The 21,878-nt window shown below is 56.7% G+C and overlaps 2 protein-coding genes across 2 annotated transcripts in view; one reads left to right on the top strand and one right to left on the bottom strand.

Moving 5' to 3' along the window:
- Positions 1 to 7,767, bottom strand: part of PTSG_04974 (uncharacterized protein) — an 8,235-nt gene extending 468 nt beyond the window's left edge. The window contains exons 1-23 of the mRNA XM_004994235.1: positions 7,587 to 7,767; positions 7,280 to 7,329; positions 6,972 to 7,041; positions 6,607 to 6,748; positions 6,392 to 6,470; positions 6,130 to 6,187; positions 5,902 to 5,988; positions 5,355 to 5,581; positions 5,032 to 5,124; positions 4,592 to 4,823; positions 4,280 to 4,369; positions 3,806 to 4,125; positions 3,553 to 3,666; positions 3,337 to 3,372; positions 2,773 to 2,975; positions 2,596 to 2,642; positions 2,306 to 2,422; positions 1,999 to 2,043; positions 1,721 to 1,794; positions 1,401 to 1,441; positions 997 to 1,215; positions 540 to 784; positions 103 to 211 (exon numbers count right to left, since the gene is read on the bottom strand). Of these exons, the coding sequence (XP_004994292.1) occupies positions 103 to 211; positions 540 to 784; positions 997 to 1,215; positions 1,401 to 1,441; positions 1,721 to 1,794; positions 1,999 to 2,043; positions 2,306 to 2,422; positions 2,596 to 2,642; positions 2,773 to 2,975; positions 3,337 to 3,372; positions 3,553 to 3,666; positions 3,806 to 4,125; positions 4,280 to 4,369; positions 4,592 to 4,823; positions 5,032 to 5,124; positions 5,355 to 5,581; positions 5,902 to 5,988; positions 6,130 to 6,187; positions 6,392 to 6,470; positions 6,607 to 6,748; positions 6,972 to 7,041; positions 7,280 to 7,329; positions 7,587 to 7,652 (2,764 nt within the window). The 5' untranslated portion in view covers positions 7,653 to 7,767. The remainder of the gene's footprint in view (positions 1 to 102; positions 212 to 539; positions 785 to 996; positions 1,216 to 1,400; positions 1,442 to 1,720; positions 1,795 to 1,998; positions 2,044 to 2,305; positions 2,423 to 2,595; positions 2,643 to 2,772; positions 2,976 to 3,336; positions 3,373 to 3,552; positions 3,667 to 3,805; positions 4,126 to 4,279; positions 4,370 to 4,591; positions 4,824 to 5,031; positions 5,125 to 5,354; positions 5,582 to 5,901; positions 5,989 to 6,129; positions 6,188 to 6,391; positions 6,471 to 6,606; positions 6,749 to 6,971; positions 7,042 to 7,279; positions 7,330 to 7,586) is intronic.
- A 25-nt stretch (positions 7,768 to 7,792) lies between these two features.
- On the top strand, positions 7,793 to 21,872 carry PTSG_04973 (ABCA2 protein). The gene is made up of 17 exons (XM_004994234.1): positions 7,793 to 7,975; positions 8,400 to 8,774; positions 9,228 to 9,925; positions 10,174 to 10,369; positions 10,702 to 10,873; positions 11,170 to 12,010; positions 12,249 to 12,284; positions 12,579 to 13,027; positions 13,371 to 13,515; positions 13,723 to 14,319; positions 14,603 to 14,992; positions 15,288 to 15,416; positions 15,597 to 15,653; positions 15,859 to 15,891; positions 16,287 to 17,604; positions 18,004 to 20,561; positions 20,907 to 21,872. Exons 2-17 carry the CDS (start codon positions 8,426 to 8,428, stop codon positions 21,567 to 21,569), a joined length of 8,631 nt encoding a protein of 2,876 aa, XP_004994291.1. The 5' UTR covers positions 7,793 to 7,975; positions 8,400 to 8,425; the 3' UTR covers positions 21,570 to 21,872.
- The last annotated feature ends 6 nt before the right edge of the window (positions 21,873 to 21,878 follow it).

Raw genomic sequence — 21,878 nt, 5'->3', positions numbered from 1 at the left:
ACACACACACACACACACACACACACACACACACACACACACACACACACACACACACACACACACACACACACTTACACATACAAAGAAGGGGAGCCGTACCTTGGTCTGCGATGGCCCGGAAGATGAATTCGCGGCGCTCTGGCCGAGGCAAGTCGTTCTCGTTGGCGAAGGATGCAAACACCCTCAGCACAGCATCGCGGTGGGACTCCTGCCAGAGACACGAGAAGGTGGGTGCGTGTGTGTTGGGGGGGGGGGGAAGCGATAAAGGAAGAGGTCAGTGATTGAGTGTTCACGGTGCAGAAGCCACACAATAGCAGGGTGCATTGAATACAGTATAAGGGGGGGGGGGCACACGAAGGCGGATGCAGACAGACAGACAGACAGACAGACAGACAGACAGACAGACAGACAGACACACACACACACACACAACACACACACACACACACACACGCGCACACATACAGACACGCACACACACACACAGACACACGCGCACACACAGACAGACACGCACACACGTACACAAAACAAACCTCCAGGACGAGGCAGCGGCCGTCGTTCAGGAGCTGCTCGCATAGTGGGATCTGGTTGGGACCGAGCTGGCGAACGAGAGAGGAGAACACAGACAACTCGTGCTCCACCTCTGCAAACCGCGCGATAATGTCCTCGTAGCGATCAATGTCCTCGTCCAAGTTGTGGCCCAGGCGCGATGACAGATGCTTCAAGCTTGCGTGCAGCACTGCCAGCGATGCTGGGCTCGCCTCTTCCTTCACCTCATCTGCCAGGTGTGAGAGCATGGGTGTGAGTGCATAGGTGTGAGTGCATAGGCGTGAGTGCACGAAAGGTAGTGAACAAGCAAGCGCGTGTGTGCATACTCGCCCATGTACGCTTGCGAGCGCATGTTCACGAAGCGTTGTGAATTTGGAGTATATAGGCCCGTCGAAAACACACAAGCAAGCAAGCAGCACACGTTGCAGCTCAAGTTCTCACCTTGCAGTCGTGCGTATACTTCTTCAAGCAGGCTGGGAAACAACTGGCGGGCAAGGTCCTGCATGGTGATGTTCTCCAGATACGTCAGCGCGCCCTCTGCCTCTGCTGTCACGTCAAACAGCAGGCGTTGCTGGCTCACGGGCACGGGGAGCGCATCACGCCACAGCGCGTGCCACAGGTTCTTTGGATCGCGCATGCGCTCGCTCAGTCCGGTCTCCCCTGCAGCCACACGTCGCAGCCATAAGGCACACAACCAGGTTAGGGAAGGGCGAGAATTGCAAGCATCGCAGATCCGAAGCGTGCAAGCGAGTGTGTGCCTGAGTGTGTGCCTGAGTGTGTGCGTACGTGCGTGTGCGTGTGCGTGTGTGCACGCATGCATGTGTTCGTGGGTGTGTGCTTCTCACCAGTTTCCTCGTCCTTGACCCAGTCCTTGGGAGAATGCCACCTGATAATGAGTGCACACAGGAGTTGTTGCACACCAGACCATAAGATAACCGATACAAGACCCACAATAGCCTGCAAAATACACTAGACTACACGACACACACATGCACAACGAACACACACTTCACTACTCACACATACTACACGACACACACACACATGCACACACTACAGCACACACACACACACACACACACACACACACACACACAGAGCACGAACACCGTGAGCGTCACTGCCTCCCCTCCCCTCCCCCCTTCATTGCGACATCACATCTCACCGGATGAAATCGCCGAGCTTGCACCCTGGATTGGCCGCCTTGAACGCCTCCATATCCGATCGAAGCGACGTGCTCTGATTTGCACCGGCAGCGGTGGCGGTCATGAAGGGCATTCGAACGCATGAGTGGGGTGCGGTGCGGTGCGTGCGGAAATATGAGCTGGTGTAATGGTCCAAAAGACCGGGAACGTGTTGAAAAGGTCACACGTGTGAAAGGATATCGCTGCAGGCGCGATGTTCGAGAGTGTGATGCAATTCAATGTGCACATGCTTGCTCACCTGCATCTGTGCACGCAGCGCTGCTGCTTGTTCAGAATCGCCCATCTGTGATCCATCACGCCTTCAGGGTGAGCATGGTGCTGTATCGTGAAGCAGGGCAGGTTCTCGGGCGCGGAAACGGCCACAGTCCATTCACCCAAGCACCGGCAGATTACAGCATGCACAACCCAGAAGCATGCACAAAAGCAGGTGAAACACACACACACACACACAAAATGGATACGCACACACACACGCACACACAGAGAGACAGACAGAGACACACACAGAGACACACACACAAACACAAGCGCACCCATGTACGCACCTCCGCCATCTGCGCCAGCTGTCGTGTCACCATATCCTCTGTGAGCGGTCCAGGCTCCTGTGTCCGCGGAATGTTCAGCGGCGCGTCGCTGTCAAGCAGCACCAACGTTGGGTGCACCTGACCGTGGGTGTGTGCGAGGGTGTGTGGGTATGCGTGAATATGCATGCGTGTGCGTGTGTTTGTGTGAGCAGGTGTGTGTGTGCGCGTGTGCTTGGTTGTGGCTGAGTATCAGAACAAGCCAACACCACGCGTTCACGACACTGCTGATACAACACAGGTGGTTGTCACACCTCCTTGACACCGAGCGGTTTCGCCATCGTTTCCTCTCGCGCAGCGACTGTGGTGACGCAATAATTAATGATCATGAGGTGAAGGGATGAAGATGTCGTGAGCCGCCGTGACCACTGATGCACAGCCACTCGTCTCTCACTCTCTCTTACAAACACCCACACACGCAAACAGCGTACATTGCTCTGGGTTTTCTGCTGCGCGACGCTTGAGGTCTTGCAGTCGCTTCTTCACACCTTCCTCGTCCTCCGGACACACGAAAAACTCGTCATCATCACCATCATCATCATCATCGTCGTCGTCGTCGTCGTCGTCGTGGTTGTGGTTGTGGTGGTCGTCTCTGCCACCACCCCCTTCGCGTTTGCTCGCGCCTTGGTCAGTGCTGTGTGCATGTGTAAAACGGCGGACGCAAGTAGCGAATGAAGCATGGAAGTGAGTGAGTGAGTGTGTGTGTGTGTGAGTGAGTGAGTGAGTGAGTGAGTGAGTGAGTGTGTGTGTGTGTGTGAGTGCGTGAGTGAGTGAGTGAGTGAGTGAGTGAGTGAGTGAGTGTGTGTGTGTGTGAGTGTGCGTGCGTGAGAACCACACACACGAACACACGCACACACACACACGAACACACACACACACAAACAAACAAACAAACAAACAAACAAACACACGCACCCACACGCACACACGCACACAGACAGATAGACAGACAGACAGACACATAAATCGGTTGTTTGCATGGGCCGAGGGCTTACGTTTCGCTGGAGCGCGACGCTTGTCTGTCTTTCTTGCTGCAGTGGTGCAAACACGTGGGAGAGGTGCCTGTCGTGAGTGCACTCCAGCAGCCAGCACCAACGTACTCCGTTTCTTACATCATCCGCCAACACGTGGTTGGATACAAACACCGACAAGCAAGCAAGGCCCCACAGATTGCGTAACTACGCGCGCGGGTATGTGTGTGCGCAACGCACCGCTTGATGCAGGTGTTGATGAGCTCCAGTTTCTGCTGCAGAAGACAGGACGTCATGTCCGGCGCCGCGCGATTTGGCATTCGCGGCAGCGGCTTGAGGTTCTCCCAGTGCCACCTGCAACGCACGCATGAATGGGTCGTGAATATGGATGATGGGTGAGTTTGAAGCATTGCACGCCACGCAAACCCATCAAGCCATCAACTGTCCCGCTCACGACGCACGAGGTACAACACACACACACACAGACACGCACCTGATTTCCATGACAAACTCGCTCCACAGGGTGGCGACAGACTCCAGGCCGCCGCTGTACGTGTCAACACAGGCCATGTACGTGGCGAGACGGTGCAACAGGCCTTGCTTCGGTGCCGTCTTGCACCGGTCCATCAGCCACGCGGCTGCGTGCTTCTCGCTCCAGTCATCCTGGTGGATGAACATGTGCCCCAGAATGTCATCAATCTCTTTACTCTCCAGCGCCGACCCATCACCGCTGTCGGAGGTGCGCGCTGTCCTCACGTGTCGCACCGTCTGCCCGACGACTGTACCGAACCGTGCACCGAGCGTTCGCCCAGCCTGCATCGGGGTGGGTGATCGTGGCCGCAGTTGTGATTGGGTGGTTGTGATTGTGAGTGAGACGATGAGCGTGCATGAACGTGTGAACGAGTGCGTGTATGTTCGTCGGCGAATGCATGCATGCATGCATGTGTGTGTGTGCACATTTCTGTACCTTGACGACGTCGTCTGCGATACCGCTGCCCGGCTGCGGTTTTGTCAGCGCGCGAAGTGCGTTGCGCCCCAGATCAGGCGTGTCCTCATCCTGTTGAAGGAGATGTGAGGCCGTGGGAGGGTGTTGGTGGTGCGTATGTGTTTGCATGAGAGAATGGGGTGATTGAGAAGAAGGTTCATGGGAACTGAACAGAGACAGACAAACAGACAGACACACGCACACCTGCACCCGCACTCAACGCACAAGCTATCATGTACACACCCACACCCGCACCCACACGTACGCACACCCATACCCCCATATGCACTGCACCTCGTCGACGTATGCGCTTGATCCAAGGAGTTCTTTGAAGGTTGCGGTGGTGTGACAGAGCTCCATGAAGTTGCGCAACATGCGTTCGAGCTTGCATCGCGGGCGCTTCTTGCGTCGCTCCACAGAGAGCCACCACGAGGGCGCGGTTGTTGGGGTCAGCTCAGAGTGGAGGCTGTCGTCCAGCAGCACGTCTTCGCGAAAGTGCGGCCACGCACACGCCAAATACAGGCAGCTGATGGCACCACGCAACCACAAGGAACGCACGTCAACGATGCGAGTTCGGCGAAACACGGCAGCAGAAATACACAGCATGTCCAACAATAGGCTCACACAGACACACACACACAGACACACACACACACACAGACAGACAGACAGACAGACAGACACACATACAGACACACACACCCAACATCCAACACGACGCATTTGCGACTGACTCGAGGGATTCGCCGAGAGCGCCGACGGGAAGGCGGACGGGGGCGTGGTAGCGCTGCTCCGCTGGTTTGCCCTCGATGCTGCCGGGTGACGACCTGCCATCGCAGTTGGAGCGGGACATGGCGTGTGGTGTGTGAGTGAGTTTTGTGTGTGTGTGTGTGTGGTGTGTGCATTTGTGTGTGTGTGTGTGTCTGTCCGTCGAGTCGACATGCAGTTGTACACGCGTTCAAACGCATGCACGCACACACACACACATACACGCACACACACATGTACACGTACACACACGCAAACACATTCACACACACACATACAGAATCCCCACCTCGCCCAGTCGAGCATCCAGTTGCGGACGCTGTATGTGAACTTGACGCTGACGTATGCCTTGACGTGCGAGGTGAGGTGGGTCAGCTTGGAGTGGAAGAGGGTGAGTAGGCCTTGGATGTGTGCGTTCGCCTTCGGCACCACAGGCAGCTGTACGCCATCATATGTGATGCTCCACCCAAGACCTGCGCAGTGCCCGAAAAACTGCTTCGACCGCGCCTCAAACACCTACAGCAGCCGCGTGTACGGGTTGTTTGCGCATGTGAGTGTGTGTTTATGTGTGTGCACGTGTGCATGTGAGTGATTGTGTGTGCGCTATGTGTGTGTGTGCTATGTGTGTGTGTCATCTGTGTGTGTGTGCTATGTGTCATCTGTGTGTGTGTGTGTGTGTGTGTGTGTGTGTGTGTGTGTGTGTGTGTGTGTGTGTGTGTGTGTGTGTGTGTGTGTGTGTGTGTGTGTGTGTGCTATGTCGAAGCGAAGCCGACAGGAAATTCCTCGCCACGGCAGGGCAGACACAAGCAGCAATGGTCAGGCCTGTGCACCCTCACTTGTGTGAAGACGGGAATGTCCATGCCAACATTTGCTGCTGCCGTCACCAGGGCACTCAGCAGCATCTTCGATTCAGACACCGAAATCTGCCACATGTGTGCACATGTGTGCACATGCATGTGAATATGCACGCATGGCAGCAGGGGGCACTCAATACGTTCCTTGCAAACCACCTGAAAGCACAGACTGTGTATGCTCGCTCCAGTGCAAAACTAAGTACGCCTCACCTTGTCTCCGTATGTTGTTTCTGCCGGCTCCAACACGACAAACTCCGGGATGCCAAGCCTGTCAAAGACACACCATGCAGTGAGACAGTTCGGAGGGAGCAGCATTAGCAGTAAATATGTATGTTCACACACACCCACACACACCCACCCACACACCCACCCACCCACCCACACAGATACACGCACACACACACACACACACACACACACACACACACACACACACGCACACGCACACGCACATTTCACCACCACCGCCAACCTTGCTTGGATGACATGAGCATCTGGATCAAAGTCAAAGTTTGTGGCCAGCGCCCACCGCATCACACCAGGCGCCTCTCCTGCACACGTGTATCGTGCGTGTTCGTAGAAGTTGAAGTTGTTGTGAGCGCACATACAGAATTACCCTCCTCCACCCTCACTCACCCATCAAGCAGAGAAACCGTGGTCTACGAGTGAGTGATAGTTGGTGCAGACCGTGGAAGGAGGCATCGAGTCGACGCAGCATCTCGCTGGAGACGGGGCGCGGTGCTGCTCGTGCTGTTGTCTTGAACGACACGCGGTACTTGCGCCCGGCCAGCTTGGCCTCAATCGGCTCCGTCGCACGCACATTGTGCGGCTGGCAACCAAGCAAGCAAACCAAACAAGCATGGATGAGAGGAGAAAGAACACAAGCGCAGTCAGCGACGAGCAGCTCCGATGAATCGTGCGTGCCCATGTGCATGCGTGCATGCGAGCGAGCGATCAAGCAAGGTGTTCTGTTCACGTGTCCGTGTGCGGAGGCGTCCGAGCACATGCTCTTCCATGTGTCTGTGTGTGGGAAGAATGAATGAACCCCGCACCTTGACGGCCTTTGAGTCGAGAGTGTGCAGCTTCCACGCACGAAAGGCGCGCTCAAACTCGGCTGTCACCCTGGACGCGGCGGAGGTGGTTGGTTGGTGGGTTTGGTTGGTGTTGGTGTTGGTGGTTTGGAGAGGTGAGATGACAGATCCAATATGGGTGCACTCGGGAATGACCGCAAGGAGGAGAGCTCTTGGATGTGTGAACACTTGTGGCATGAGGACACACACACCCTGTTTGAGCTGGTCAAAGTAACCAAAGGGGTGGTGATCCATATGTGCAAGACAGTCAACATGGCACACCCACTCACTTCTCCCAGTCCGTGGCGGTGGAGAAGTCCACAATCTCAAATACGTTGTGCTGCACAGAACACAGATGCCATGCATCGAGTTGTATGTATGTGAGTGTGAGCGTTATGAGTGTGCGTTGTGCGCGTGTGTGCGTTGTGTGCGTTATGAGATGCATTGCCAAGTCACAGACAGACAGACAGACAGACAGACAGACAGACAGACAGACAGACAGACAGACAGACAGACAGACAGACAGACAGACAGGCAGACAGACATACACAGCTCCGTGATCACCACCACAGCATCACGAGGTGCTGTCCAACGCACCATATCTGTTTCATCGTGGCCTTCGTGGTCACGGTCCTCTTCGCTTGCACGCCGCAAGGACGTCATGACGCCCTCAAAGCAACGCAAACCGCGTCAGGCAAGAGAAGCAAGGCGAGCTGCTCAAGAAGCGTTGAGTTGGTTGCGGTGGGGGTGTTGTTGATATCCGTTGTTGGGAGTGTGCTGACTCATCAATCATCAGAGACAGAGGGAGGAGCTGCAAGGACACGAAGCAACACAGCATCAGACTTGTTGATGTTGATGATGTTGTTGATGCGAAGCGCACACACATCATCAAAGGTCATCATCACACCCACACCAACCAATCACCCACACATCAACTGCAGCAAGAAGCAGTGAAGTGCAGCAAGCAAGAAGCAAGCAAGCGGGAGGTGTGTGTGTGTGATCGCGGTGCATTCACTGTGCCCGTTGCTGCTGCTGCATTGTTACTGACAATAACACGTGCTTGGCATTGACAGTCAGTTCACGTGCTTGCTTGCTTGCTTGAGTGCAGTCCTTTGTTCAGCATGCGCTTGTGCCGTGTGGGGGTTGGGGTGTGTGTGTTGGAGGGGGGGGGGGTGTTGCTTGAGTGCGTGGGCGCGTGCCATCTTTGCCCACATGATTACTGCAGAGCGGCCAAAGCAACATCATGTCACACTGATACACACTGATACACACACATACTCACACGCTCACACACACACACACACACACACATTCTCATACACTCATGCACACACACTCTATCTCACACAGCCCATCAGATCTCATCTCACACCGCACCCTACAACATACATAAACACGTCTCCACACTAGGCGCGCGGAGCGGCTGACCCGTGAAGATGAGGAGGGGTTTAGGCGAGAGCAGCACGCCTGGTCCACGCAATGGAGATGACGGGTCGAATGCTGGGCACAACGAACACGGATGGCACATGCGCGGGGAACTAGAAACACACAGATACAACCGAGCCGGCACTGCCGCGGTGGGAAGCGAGGGTAGCGATGACAAGCAGGGAAACGGTGGTTGGTGGCGGGTGGTTGGCCAGCAGACCATGACCATCCTGTGGAAGAACCGCCTGCTCAAGTTGAGAAAGTGGAAGTCGACCCTTGTAGGCATGGTGATCCCAACCGTCATCTTCTGCTTGCTCCTCATCATCCGCACCCAGCTTCCCGTGAGCACCGAGGCTGCAGGTACGACGTCAAGTGCGCGAATGTGTGCGTGCGTGCGTGTGTGTGCGCGCGCGCGTGTGTGGGTGTGTGCGTTTTTGCGTATGCGTATGTGTGGCTATGCGTGCGTGTGTTTGCGTGTATATGTGTCCGTGTGTGTGTTTGTGTGCGCATTTGTGTCTTGGTTTGCTTTCCCTGATCATCTTCATGTCTTCTTTCTCTTGTCACGCGCCTCGCATCGACCGTCCATGTGCACCGTTGTCCCTCAGACCAACACCCATTCTCACCCATACACCCCGTTGTCCCTCCCTCACTCTCACTCTCACTCGCATCCCCCCCCCACACACGCACACACACATATCCACACGCACACACACACATATACACGCACACGCACACACGCACACACACGCACACGCACACACGCACACGCACACACACGCACACACACACACATATCCATGCGCATGTGTGCAGTGTCGAGTCCACCGCTTGCATTCCCGTCTGCGGGCATCGCCGTGTTCATGCAGTCGCAGCTGTGCAACGGTCTGTATGATCTGGCACCAGACATTGGCGCAGACATCATTGCGCCGAGCCTCATTCGCGAGCTGCACCACAACCTCGCTCGCGAAGGCGTCTCCGTCACGAGTGCCGAGCACATGATGGTCGACTTGCTCGACGGTGCCATGCATGTGGACGCGGCCATGCACAACGCCACCACCATCCCTGCCGTGCCCGCACGCTGTATCGCGCTGTTCAGGCGCCTCACCAACACCACTGCCTCGCAAGGCGAGCGAACCGTACGGGACGGACAAGAGGCAGCCGCGTGCTACTGCTCGCTCACGTCGTCGCCGGCAGCACGGCATGCTGTCACGCACTCCATCTCAGGCGTTGTGGAAGCGTTCATCACCAGCACCAACGACTCCACCGCGGCCATCATCGACACCATTCGCAACCGCACCGGCGTCACCCTCTCCCCTGACGATGCAGACACACTCAATGCCATGCGCAGGGCGGTTGTCCCTTTGCTCACGGACCCGCGCGTGGAGGAAGTGCTGTTTGGCGGCATGGATGTTATCACCGCGGCACAATATCTCATGTGCCCCGTCGTCTCAGAGTGGTCCCTGCACAGACAGGCTGATCCAGAGCAGAACGAGGCCGCAACGGCTTCGCAAGTGCGTGCGTGTGTTTGTGTGCGTGTATGTGTGTGTGTGTGTTTGGCTACCTTGTGTGCGTGCGTGCATGCATGCATTTTGCACTGTGTAGGCTAGCCCTAATGCAAAGTTTGAGTTGCTGCCATCTCGTCACCCTCACACACACACACACCCACCCACACACACACACACACACACACACACACACACACACACACACACCCTCTCCTCATCCCCTCTTCCCCGCGCCCCATTCATTGTTCGGCCAGACATCGCTGGTGAAGCTCGAGGAAGTGTTTGGCGGCTCCAAGATCTTCTACGCGCCAGACACAAACCAGACGCGCCGCATCGTCCAGGAGATGAATCGTACATTCCAGGCCCTGGGCGCCGCTGTCGACACCCTCAAGTGCACGGCCACTCTCCTGTCCGAGATGCAGTCGGATCAGCAGGACCACCAGCCATCAAGTGAGCACTCCCATGACTGCTTTGTTGGTGGTGTTGGTGGTGTTGGTGGTGTTGGTGGTGTTGGTGGTGTTGGTGGTGTTGCTGGTGTTGCTGGTGTTGGTGGTGTGGCTGGTGTGACTGGAGTTGTGACCATGTGGGTTGTCTTTGGTGTGTATGGTTGTGCGCGTGCGTTGGTGCGAGTCGCTGTTGCATGCGCCTGGTGTAACATAACCATGTAATGTGCACACTTGCATGCATGCAAGCATTTGAAAATACACTGCCTGTGTCTCCCAACATCTTCCACTCCTCACCCCACCCCCACCGTCTACATTATCTCCCTCTTTGTGCCGCAGGCGGTGACCATGGCATGCTGATAGAGCGGTGGGAGCACATTGAGGGCAACGAACTCCGCAAGCTGTATGCTGATCCGCGCTACCCGTCGCGTCCAGACCAGCGGTTCCTCCTCACGTCTCGCGTCTTTTCCTCACCCTTTGACGTCGCCGACAACTTTGGCCAGCGCATTAGGTGTGTGCGTGCGTGCATGCGTGTATGCGTGTGTGCGTGTATGGGTGTGCGTGCGTGCATGCGTGTATGCGTGTGTGCGTGTGTGCAGCACCTACATTTGCGTGTGCAGCACCTACATTTGCGTGTGCAGCACCTACATTTGCATGTGTGAGCACCTACATTTGCGTGTGTGCAGCACCTACACCTGCGTGCGAGTTGTTTGCGACCATGTTAGTCATACCAACCACCACGCCCAACTCAACTGGTTGCACTCACATTCACTGGTCGACTGCCGGCCAACTGGTTACACCGCACAGGGGCGTGTTTACGGCGCCTGCGAGTGGCGCGTACACGTTTTGGATCGCAGGCGACGACCACTGCGAGCTCTTCCTCAGCACAGACGAGACGCGCGCACACGTGCGCAAGATTGCTGCCCGCTACGGCTCCAACTTCCCGTGGGAGTGGCACCGCGTGGCCACGCAACAGTCAGCGCCCATTGTCCTAGAAGAAGGCCGTTCGTACTACATCGAGGCGGTAGGCAAGGAGCGCACTGGCCGCGATCACGTCGCTGTTGCGGTGCAGGTGCCCTCGCCATGTGCCAAGAATGTCACGCTCTGCAGACACACATATGTTCCGCGCAACGGCGAGGATGCCATGCCGCTGGATGGCGTCATGTCGCTGCCAGCACCGCTCTTCAACAACGGCACCGCCAACGTGACGTCGGCTCCACTTGTGCCAGACCTGCGCGAGCTCGCGTTCATGACCGTTCATGACCCATTCGTGCCCTTCTCAAGCACCACGGAGATGGTCAAGGAGGCGATGCCCTCCCGGCGACTCAGCGACGTACTGGCTGCAATCGAATTCCACAACATGGACGACAACATGATGCGCACCACCACCACCACCGCACTCCCGTCCAACAACAGACAGCGAGCAAATAACGACGTTTCTTCCCGCGGCAGTGGCCCACGTACCGCCGCTGCTGCTGTTGGTGGTGATGCGTACGGCAATGTGCCGATGCCTGAGCAGCTTCACTACTCAATCCGCATGAACCCCGTGAAGATCCCAGCGACCAAGACGGGATCGCGCCACGTCACCTCCTCATATGGGCAGTTCACCTGGTGGCTCTACTACTACTCGGGCTTTGCCATGGTCCAGGTAACCAGGGACAGAGACAATGGTGTTGTGTGTTGTGACGTCCATGTTGCTACTTGCATGTTGCGGCTTGTGTGTTGGTTCGTGCGTTGTTGCTTCTTGCTTGATATTTCGTGTGCGATGGTTAGTGTGCGGTGTGCGCACACTGTTTGTGCTGAAGGGGTGAATCACCCAGAAGCTGCAATGTGATGGTATTGAGCCCCTCTTTTCTCATCCCCGCCTTTATTTGCGTCGCGGGCAGGATATGGTGGATCGCGCTTTCACCAATTTGCATGCGGTGCGTTGGTTTCTGCTGCTGCGATGTGCTTATGTTTGTGCTTCTTGCGAGCTCACGGTTGCGGAATGGGTTTGTCCAAGCTGCTTGCTCTACTCGTTTAACACACAATGTGTTCAGCGTTGCGCACGCTCTCTCTCTCTCTCAATCACATGCACACACATGCACACATGCACACACATGCACACACACATGCACTCACATGCACACACACATGCACTCACATGCACACACACATGCACACACACACATGTACATGCACACGTGCACTCACATGCCACACAACACGTTGCGCAGGAGCGCGACACGGCCACGGAGCTGCCTGTGTTTGGGCAGCGGTTCCCCGTGCCGGCGTATGCAGGCGACGAGTTCACACGCGGCCTGGCACCAGTCCTTCCGCTCTTCATGACCATCTCCCTCGTGTACATTGTCAGCATCACCGTCAAGTCGATTGTGTACGAGAAGGAGCTGCGACTCAAGGAGATGATGCGCATCATGGGGATGTACACGGGGGTGCACTGGCTGGCGTGGACAATCACGTGTGTGCTCGAGACGCTGCCATCCGTCTTCATCATCACCATGTTGCTGTGCCAGGGAGACGTCTTGCGCAACAGCAACGAGCTGATTGTGTTCCTCCTCCTGGAAGCGTTTGTTCTCGCCTCTGTGATGCTCTCCTTCCTCATCAGCTGTTTCTTTTCCCGCGCAAAGATTGCTGCGGCGTGCGGCGGCATCGTCTACTTCAGTTTGTGCGTGAACTTGCTTGTTTTGCTCGCTGCGAGCGTTGCTGTTTGCGCCCGCTTGCATTTGATGTTCATTGCAGTCGCCGGTCTTGCTTTCCCTGTCGCGTGAACCGTGCACCTCTTTCCTGCCACTGCTCTCACTCACACACTGCTCTCACTCACACACACACGCACACACGCACACACACACATACACACGCATACACACACGCACGCACACACACATACACACGCATACACACACGCACGCACACACACATACACACACACGCACACACGCATACACACACACACACACATGCACGCACGCACATACATACAAACACACACACATAAACACATATTACAGCTACGTTCCGTTTGTAGCGGTTGCGCTGAACGCGGGCGACATGTCGGTGATGCAGAAGGCCGGTGTGTCGCTGATGAGCACAACTGCCCTGGGCATTGCCAGCCAGTACCTTGCGTACTGGGAAGAAGTTGGCGTGGGCCTGCAGGTGCGTCCGTCCCCTCACGTGCATGTGTTGTGTGCGTGCGTGTGTGTTTGAGGGAGAGAGAGTATGTGTTGTGTACGTGTACGTGTACGTGTGTGTATGCGTGCGTGTGCGGATTTGATTGTCTGGCATTCGTTTAGGATAAACGTGTGTGCTTGTATGTTCCTTTTCATTCAACCATCATCTCCACCGGCATTATCACCATTCCAGTGGTCCAATCTGTTTGTTGGGATGAGCCCCTGCGATGGCTTCAGCGCGGGCGCCGCCATTGTCATGCTGCTGCTTGACGGCCTCATTTATCTCCTCCTCACTCTCTATCTGGAGCAAGTCATCCCGGGCCAGTTTGGCGTGCCCAAGCACCCGCTCTTCTTTCTCAAGCCGCTGGCCACAGGCGTGCGGCGCTGCTGTCGCTATTGCTGCTGTTGTCTGCAAGGGAGGGGCCACCACCCGCTCAGCGTGTCTGCAGGTGATGTGGTTGACATTGAGCTCGCATCTGCTCGCTCCCGCAGTCACAGCTTCGCAGCGCCAACTCCAACAGCATCAGTAGCAACAGCAACAGCAACTTCTTCAACAGCAGCAACAATACCACCAAGCTCAGGGAGTGCCGTGCCATCGGCGCATCCATACACGCCCTCCGCACGAGCAACACCTTCCTCTGCCTTCCTGTCCAGCGTGGCCGCGGTTGGCGCCAGCAGCGGCAGTGACAGCGGAGTGGTACTTGCAACGCCTCACTTGCACACAACAACAGCAGCAGCAAGTGCTGATGGTGCTGACGAGCGCGGTGTTGTCATCAACCACATGTCAAAGGTGCGCATATTGTGTGTGTGTGTGTGCGTTTTGTGTGCGTGCGTGCGTGCACGTTTATGTGCGTGCATGTGTTTTGTGTGCACGTGTGTGTTTTGTGTGCGCGTGTGTGTGTTTTTGTGTGACTGCACTTTCATGCGTGTCTCTGCAAGCATGCCGACATGTGTGTATGTGGGTATCTGTTATGTCTGCCCCTTGATGTCCATACTTTTGGGTGTGCTGCTGTTGAATCACACCGGCCTCCCATGCCCGCGTTGTCACCGCTGCCTCCACTTGTGATGTGTAGGATTACAACGACGATGCGTGGTGGCTGCTGTGTGGCATTGATCGTCTCCTCGGGTTGCAGCGCAAGCCACCAGCCGTCGCCGACCTTTCCCTGCGCATGCCTTTTGGGCAGGTCACGAGTCTCCTAGGTAGTAACGGCGCCGGCAAGTCCACCACGCTCTCCATTCTGTGCGGTCTCTTCCCACAGACGTCCGGCTTGGTTCGCGTGCACGGCTACGACACGCGCGTGGACATGGACGCCGCACGCAAGCACCTGGGCGTGTGTCTGCAGTACAACGCCCTGTTTGACAGCCTGACGGTACGGGAACACGTCCTCTTCTGCGCACGAATTCGCCGTGGCCGTCGCGGTGGTCTGGACTCTGCACTCGACGAGACCATGCACCTCATAAAGGTGCGTGCATGGGGAGAGCGGCTGTGTATGTGGGGATTGTGGTATGTGTGTGTGTGTGTGTGTGCACGCGGGCATGTGTGTTTGTGGATTGATTGCACTTGGACGTGCGTACGTCACGCACGCACGCATAGCTCTTCTTGTACTCTATGCTTTCAATTGCTGGGTATTGACCCACACCCACTGCCACTGCCTGGTTCTCATGACTCTTTGTGTGTGTGTGTGTGTGTGTGTGTGTGTGTGTGTGTGTGTGTGTGTGTGTGTGTGTGTGTGTGTGTGTGTGTGTGTGTGTGTGCAGGCGCTGGGTCTCATGCCGTACTTCGACACCGAATGCCACCATCTCAGTGGCGGGAACAAGCGCAAGCTCAGCGTTGCTCTTGCGTTTGTGTGTTCACCTGACGTCGTCATCCTTGACGAACCAACAGCGGTGAGTTTGCGTCTGTTCGTGGTTGTGTGTATCGTGGACTGTCGGCGTTTTGCGTGTTGTCTTGTGCGCATGCTGCTGATATTCGCAACAAGTAGTGTCACACTTTGCCTTCAGTCGCACTCACATGCCCATCTCCCATCTTTGCCACCCTCGTCTTCGTCTCCCCACCTCAAACAACAGGGCATGGACCCATCTGCCCGGCGAGCAACGTGGAATCTCATTCTCCAGAAACGAAAGGTTGCAATGCTTGAGGGTTTCTTGTTTTTCTTGTTGTTGTTGTTGTCCTCGTCGTGTGTGCGATGTTCTGCTCCGGTTATCTCGCTCAAGCACAGTATGTACACGTGAACTTGTGTTCTTTGACATGTTCTTGTGTGTGGGTTGTGTCGTCTCATGTCACACATTTTCTTTGCTTTGGTGATGTTTGTCTGCTTCTTGGCTACAGACTTGTTGTATTATTCTGACGACCCATCACTTGGTAAGTGCCGGCCACATTCACTTACATACTTGACTGCATGGTTTTAAGGGCCCTGTCGTAGACACTCCATGCCACCCCCTCCACACACACACACACACACACACACACACACACACACACACACACACACACACACACACACACACACACACACACACACACACACACGCACGCACGCACGCACGCACGCACGCACGCACGCACGCACGCACACACACACACACACACACACACACACACACACACACACACACACACACACACACACACACACACACACACACACACGCACGCACGCACGCACGCACGCACGCACGCACACACACACACACACACACACACACACACACACTGTCTCTTACCACAACCACATCACACAAACGAATAACACGCAGGATGAGGCGGATCTGCTGTCGGATTCCGTTGCCATTATGAAGGATGGCGAACTGCGTGCACACGGGAGCCCCTTTGACCTAAAGCAGCAGCACGGCCTCGGGTACACGCTCACGCTCAGTTTGACCCCCGCAGCAGCCGGCTCGCCAGCCACGCTCGATACACTGACACGTATGGTGTCATCGGCTGTTCCTGGCGCTGCGCCAGGCTACAGCTCGCAAACAGAGGCCACGTTTGTGCTTCCGCCAGAACAGGTGTCTTTGTTTCCTCCACTGTTTGCACAGCTGGAGCAAGGCGGCAAGCAATTGGGCGTGGAAGCGTTCGGCGTCTCTGCCAGCAAGTTGGAGGACGTGTTTCTTGAGGTGACGGGTCGCACATTCAGCCGTCACCCTTCTGCCTCCTCTTCGTCCACTGCTCCTCCTGCTGGTGCTCCGAGTGTTCTTCGTCATCATCGTGGTGATGGTGATGGTGATGGTGATGGGGATTCGGTTTTCTTGGCTTCAGCACCACAGCACGATCATCAACATCAGCTGCAATCCGCGAGCAGCAGACACCGCAGTCGCATTAGCAGCACCACCAGCGGCAAAACAGCTGGCGCTCGTCGAGGCATTGATGGTCGGGACGCCACGCTCGCATACAGCACCATGCTACACACCCCGACTCCAAGCATTGGTGGCGCCAGCGTGGGTGCTGCTGAAATGCTTGCGGAGGACGACGAGGAGATTGAGAGCGTGGCCGAGCAACTGCAGATGCTTGAATCCCTCGACGGCTCAACCACGGTCAGCACCAGCAGTCTTCGCCGCCTCCGCCGCTACCAGCGTCATCATGATCGTCATGATCGTCATCATGATTACCGCTACGGCGCTGCCAGTGATGGCGATGCTGTTGCTGCTGACGATGGTGGTGGTGACGACGACGGGGCTGACGTGGAGAGTGCGCAATCACCGCTGCTCATGTCTGTGGACGGCATCGCAGGCAACACGAGTGATGCCGACACAGGTGCTGCTGGCGTTCGCACAAGAAGCACGCACGCATCCACACACGCACATGCACGTGTACACGGCGACAGCGCTGCCAGTGGTCACGGCCACTTTCAGACGAGGGGATTCAAGCGCCGTTTTAGCGCCGGCATGCGATCTGGCCTTTCGAGCATCGATGGCATCGTGGCGCCCGTTGGCGCTTGGTGCTTGAGGACGGGGGTGGTGTTGAAGGTGCTTCTGCGCAAGCGCGCGCAGCACACGCTTCGCGACATCAAAGCGTTCATCTCCATGGTCATCTTGCCGGTTGGCCTCATCTGCCTGGCCATGCTCGTCGCATCACGTGCGTAGCCTTCCTGTGATGCGTGCATGCGTGTGTGTGCATGAAAGAGTGCGCTTGTTTGTGCGTGAAAGAGTACGTTTGTGTGTACGAGTACGTTTGCTTGTGTGTGTGTGTGTGTGTGTGTGTGCGTGAAAGAATGTGCTTGTTTGTGCGTGTAAGAGTACGTTTGCTTGTGTACTTGTAATTTGTCAATTTTTGTTTGTTGCGCGAGCGATGCATGTCGGTGCTGTGCAAGCAGTACCCACGCACGCAACTTCGATCCCTTCCCGTTGTGCCTTCGTTGCTTGTGCCCATTCACTTTACAATGAGCTTCCTGTTCGTCATCACTTCCCACTTTCCGCTTTCCACCTCTCACGCCCCCCTCTCTTCCCACAACGCCGGACCGCCCTTACCACACAGGTGTGGAGGACACAAGCAACTTCCCTGCGCTGGAGCTGAGCCCAAACATGTTCAGCGGTGAATGCTTCTCGGGTCAGGGCGTCACCCCTGTCTACAGCTACGCCAACAACACACAAGGCGCTGACTTGATCGCTGCCATCGAGACGTGCCCGGCAACCACAACCCCCGGCCTGGACTGCGGAACAGAGCGCACGGAGTTTAACTCGCTCCACGACGACCCATCCTTTGTTTCGCCAGGATCATCGTCGAAGGAGTCTCGGTGTGACGGCGAGTGCCACCCACGCAACCTCACCTCGTTTCTCCTCATGCACAGCAGCGACGGGCTTGTGTCGCAGCGGCACGGTGCCGCCACCGTCGATCTGCAGACCAACACTGCACACACGGGCGCAGAGTTTGGCTCGTCTCAACGCGCATCATCATCGTCGGCGTCGTCATCATCGTCGTCTGCAACAGCTTCCGGACCCTGGCATGGGATGTTTGCGCGTGCGTGGTTTGAGCGCATCGACCTGCACTCGCTGCCGGCGTACCTGAACCTGGTGAACAACGGTGTCTTGAAGAGCCTGGCGGGGGATTCAAACCTGCACATTCACGCCTTCAACCACCCGCTGAACACATCGGCAGACACGCAGCTGCTCAACTTCATTCAGTCTGGCACCGACGCCTCCGTTGCTGCGTTTGTCATCTTCGCCCTCTCCTTCATCCCCGCGAGCGTGCTGGTGTTCCTGGTGAGCGAGCGTGTGACCCGCAGCAAGTTCATGCAGCTTGCCGCTGGCTGCCGCCCCTGGCAGTACTGGCTCGCCTGCTTCATCTGGGACGCGCTTGCCTTTGTCGTGGCGGCCGTGCTGTGCGTGGGCGTGTTTGCGCTCTTCGCCGTTGACGGCTACTCTGGCCGCAATCTGGGCGCCGTCGCCGTGCTGTTGCTGCTCTACGGCCTTGCCTGCACTACGCTCATGTACCCGTTCTCCTTCGTGTTCAAGGTCCCATCCACCGCATACGTCACCATGATTGTCGCCAACCTCTTTGTGGGCGTGACCACGACGCTCGCCACCTTCGTTCTGGACCGTTTCTCCTGGAACCCCAACCTGTGGCGCGCGAACGTCGTGCTGAAGAAGGTGTTCCTCGTGTTTCCAAACTACTGCTTTGGGCGCGGGCTGCTGGACATTGCCACCAACGAATACACTGCGCAGTACAACGACCTGCAGGCAAACCTGTACGGGGACGAGCTTCCATCGTTCACGTCCCCTTTCTCATGGGACATTGCTGGTCGCAACATGTTTGTCATGGCCGTGCACACCGTTGCCTTCTTCCTCCTCACGCTGTGCATCCAGTACTGGTCGCAGCAGCGGCTCAAGTCGTGGACCAGCAGTGCCCGTGCACGTGTGCTGCGCTGGTGGCGGTGTGTGCGTCACTTTGCTGGTGCTCGTGCTGGTGGAAGCAGTGGCAGTGGTGGATACACGGCAGCCCGGCGCTCAAGTGTCACGTCCACTTCCAGCAGCAACAGTCGCAGTGGCAGTGGTTATGACAGCGACAGCAATGACAGTGACGATGCTGCTGCTGCTGGTGATGATGGTGGTGGTGGTGGTGGTGGTGGTGGTGGTGATCCTGGTCGCCGTTTCCGCGGCATGATTGCCCCTGGTGAGCAGCACAACCATGATACAAACGTCAGCATCAACACCAACAGCACCAACTTCAACCGCCGCAGCCGCAGCCGTGGTCAACACCGTCGTCGCCACCGCGGTACGAACGGTGGGGCGACCTCGCTTGTGGACGAGCCGGCACTTGAGGCGGAGATGGAAGCGCTGAGCGAACACCCGGAGGCATTTGCTGTTCGCGTGGAGCACTTGACCAAGGTGTACTCCACAAAGAGCAGGAAGAAGACAAAGGACACCAGAAGCGCTGCCGACTCGCCACATCAGAGGAAGAATGGCAAGCGCCAAGCACGGCGCCATGCTGCTGTGGACGACGTGTCGTTTGGTGTGCGACGGGGCGAGTGCTTTGGCCTGTTGGGCGTGAACGGCGCTGGAAAAACAACGACCTTCAAGGTGATCTCGGGCGAGCACGCGGCCACATTGGGCGATGTGTTCTTGGATGACGTGTCGGTGTCACAGCACAGGCGCATCACGCAGCGGCAAATGGGCTACTGTCCACAGGAGGACGCCCTGTTGCCGCTGCTGACGCCAACCGAGCACATGCAGCTGTACGGCGGCCTGCGTGGACTGACACCAGAGGCGGTGGAGAAGGGAGCGCGGCTGCTGTTCCGTGTGCTGGACCTACAGCAGTGGAAGAACACGACTGCACGGCACCTGAGTGGCGGCACAAAACGCAAGCTGTCACTGGCGATGGCGCTGCTGGGCACGCGCGGCGTGGTGCTACTTGACGAGCCGAGCGCGGGTCTGGACGCACACGCCAAGCGGTTCCTGTGGTCGCGCGTGCTCGCCGTTGTGCGCAGTGGACGCTCGGTCCTGTTGACGTCGCACAGCATGGAGGAGTGCGAGGCATTGTGCAATCGCCTCACCATCATGGTCGACGGCAAACTCAAGTGCATCGGCACCCCGCAGGTGTTGTGTTTGGGATGGGTGGGAGGAAGGGGGCGGGGCGGGGCGGGGATGTTGAGGGGAGCGCTGTGTTCTGTGTGTGTGTGTGTGTGTGTGTGTGTGTGTGTGTGTGTGTGTGTGTGTGTGTGTGTGTGTGTGTGTGTGTTGGGTGTTGTAGATAGCACGCTGTGCACATGTGTTAGTGTGCCCACTCAAACTAGGGTATTCGCTGTGCCCAGTGTGCCACGACCACCAAATACAATGTCTTCGCATCTGACATTTAGCTTGAGCTTCGTTTCATTGTTACTCACCTGTCGCCCCTCCCGTTCCCGCTGTTTGTGTTTGCCCTTGCGTTCATCACACGTACAGATGCTCAAGACGAAGTTTGGGGACGGGTACACGCTGGTGCTGAAGGCCACTGGTGAGCTCCCCATCTCGCAGGAGCACGTGCGTGCGCAGTTTGCCGGCGCGCAGTTGGTGGAGGCGCATCGTGGGTATGTGCGATTCTTCGTGCCCACCGCATCGGCACAGCCACTCTCCGCTGCGTTTGAGCGTGCGCTCGCCCTGCAGCGCCAACATGGGCTGGAGTACTTTAGCATCTCCCAGACAACCCTCGAAGACATATTCTGCAAGTTTGCCGGCACGTCGCTCGGCCCTTTCAGCCACCACGCCGCCCAACAACATCATGCGGGCCACGACACCGATAACCCCACTGGCAATGTGTCTTCGGTGGCTGCTGGCGCCACCACGAGTTTTGACAGGGGTGCAGGGAGAGCAGAAGGTGTCGTGATGACCAGTCACGCAAACGCCATGTTCCCTGGCGTGAGCGATGGCGATGATTATGATGGTGGCCGTGTTGCTGATGGAGAGGACGCAGCGAAAGGCGAGCATGATGATGGTGATGATGGTGATGATGCTCGTGATGATGGAAATGCCAGTGCAAGTCTGAGCTGGGATGCAGGCGCGCAGTGTGGCGTGATGACAGAGTCCATCCATGAGGAATGGGACAACGAGGGCTGGCAGGCAGCCTGATGCGAATTAATGTGTGTGTGTGTGCATGTGTGTTGTGTGTGTGTTCTGTGCGTGTGTGTGTTGTGTGTGTGTGTGCGTGTTGTGTGTGTGTGTGTGTGTTGTGTCTGTGTGTGCGTGTTGTGTCTGTGTGTGTGTGCGTGTGTTGTGTCTGTGTGTTATGCTCTGCTCACGGTTTGCTTTGCACCATCAGGGAATGTTACAGTTCTTGACGAGTTACTTGTTAATATGCAGCTGCTGCCTTTATCTGCGTTAAATAAAGCAACAGCCATCAACTTCCCACTGGTGCGTTGTGTGATTCACCCGATGTTT

Source organism: Salpingoeca rosetta (genome assembly GCF_000188695.1).
Source record: "Salpingoeca rosetta unplaced genomic scaffold supercont1.11, whole genome shotgun sequence".
Taxonomy (NCBI): Eukaryota; class Choanoflagellata; order Craspedida; family Salpingoecidae; genus Salpingoeca; species Salpingoeca rosetta.
The sequence above is the reverse complement of the archived record's forward strand: the minus strand, read 5'-3'. Positions and strand labels throughout refer to the sequence as shown.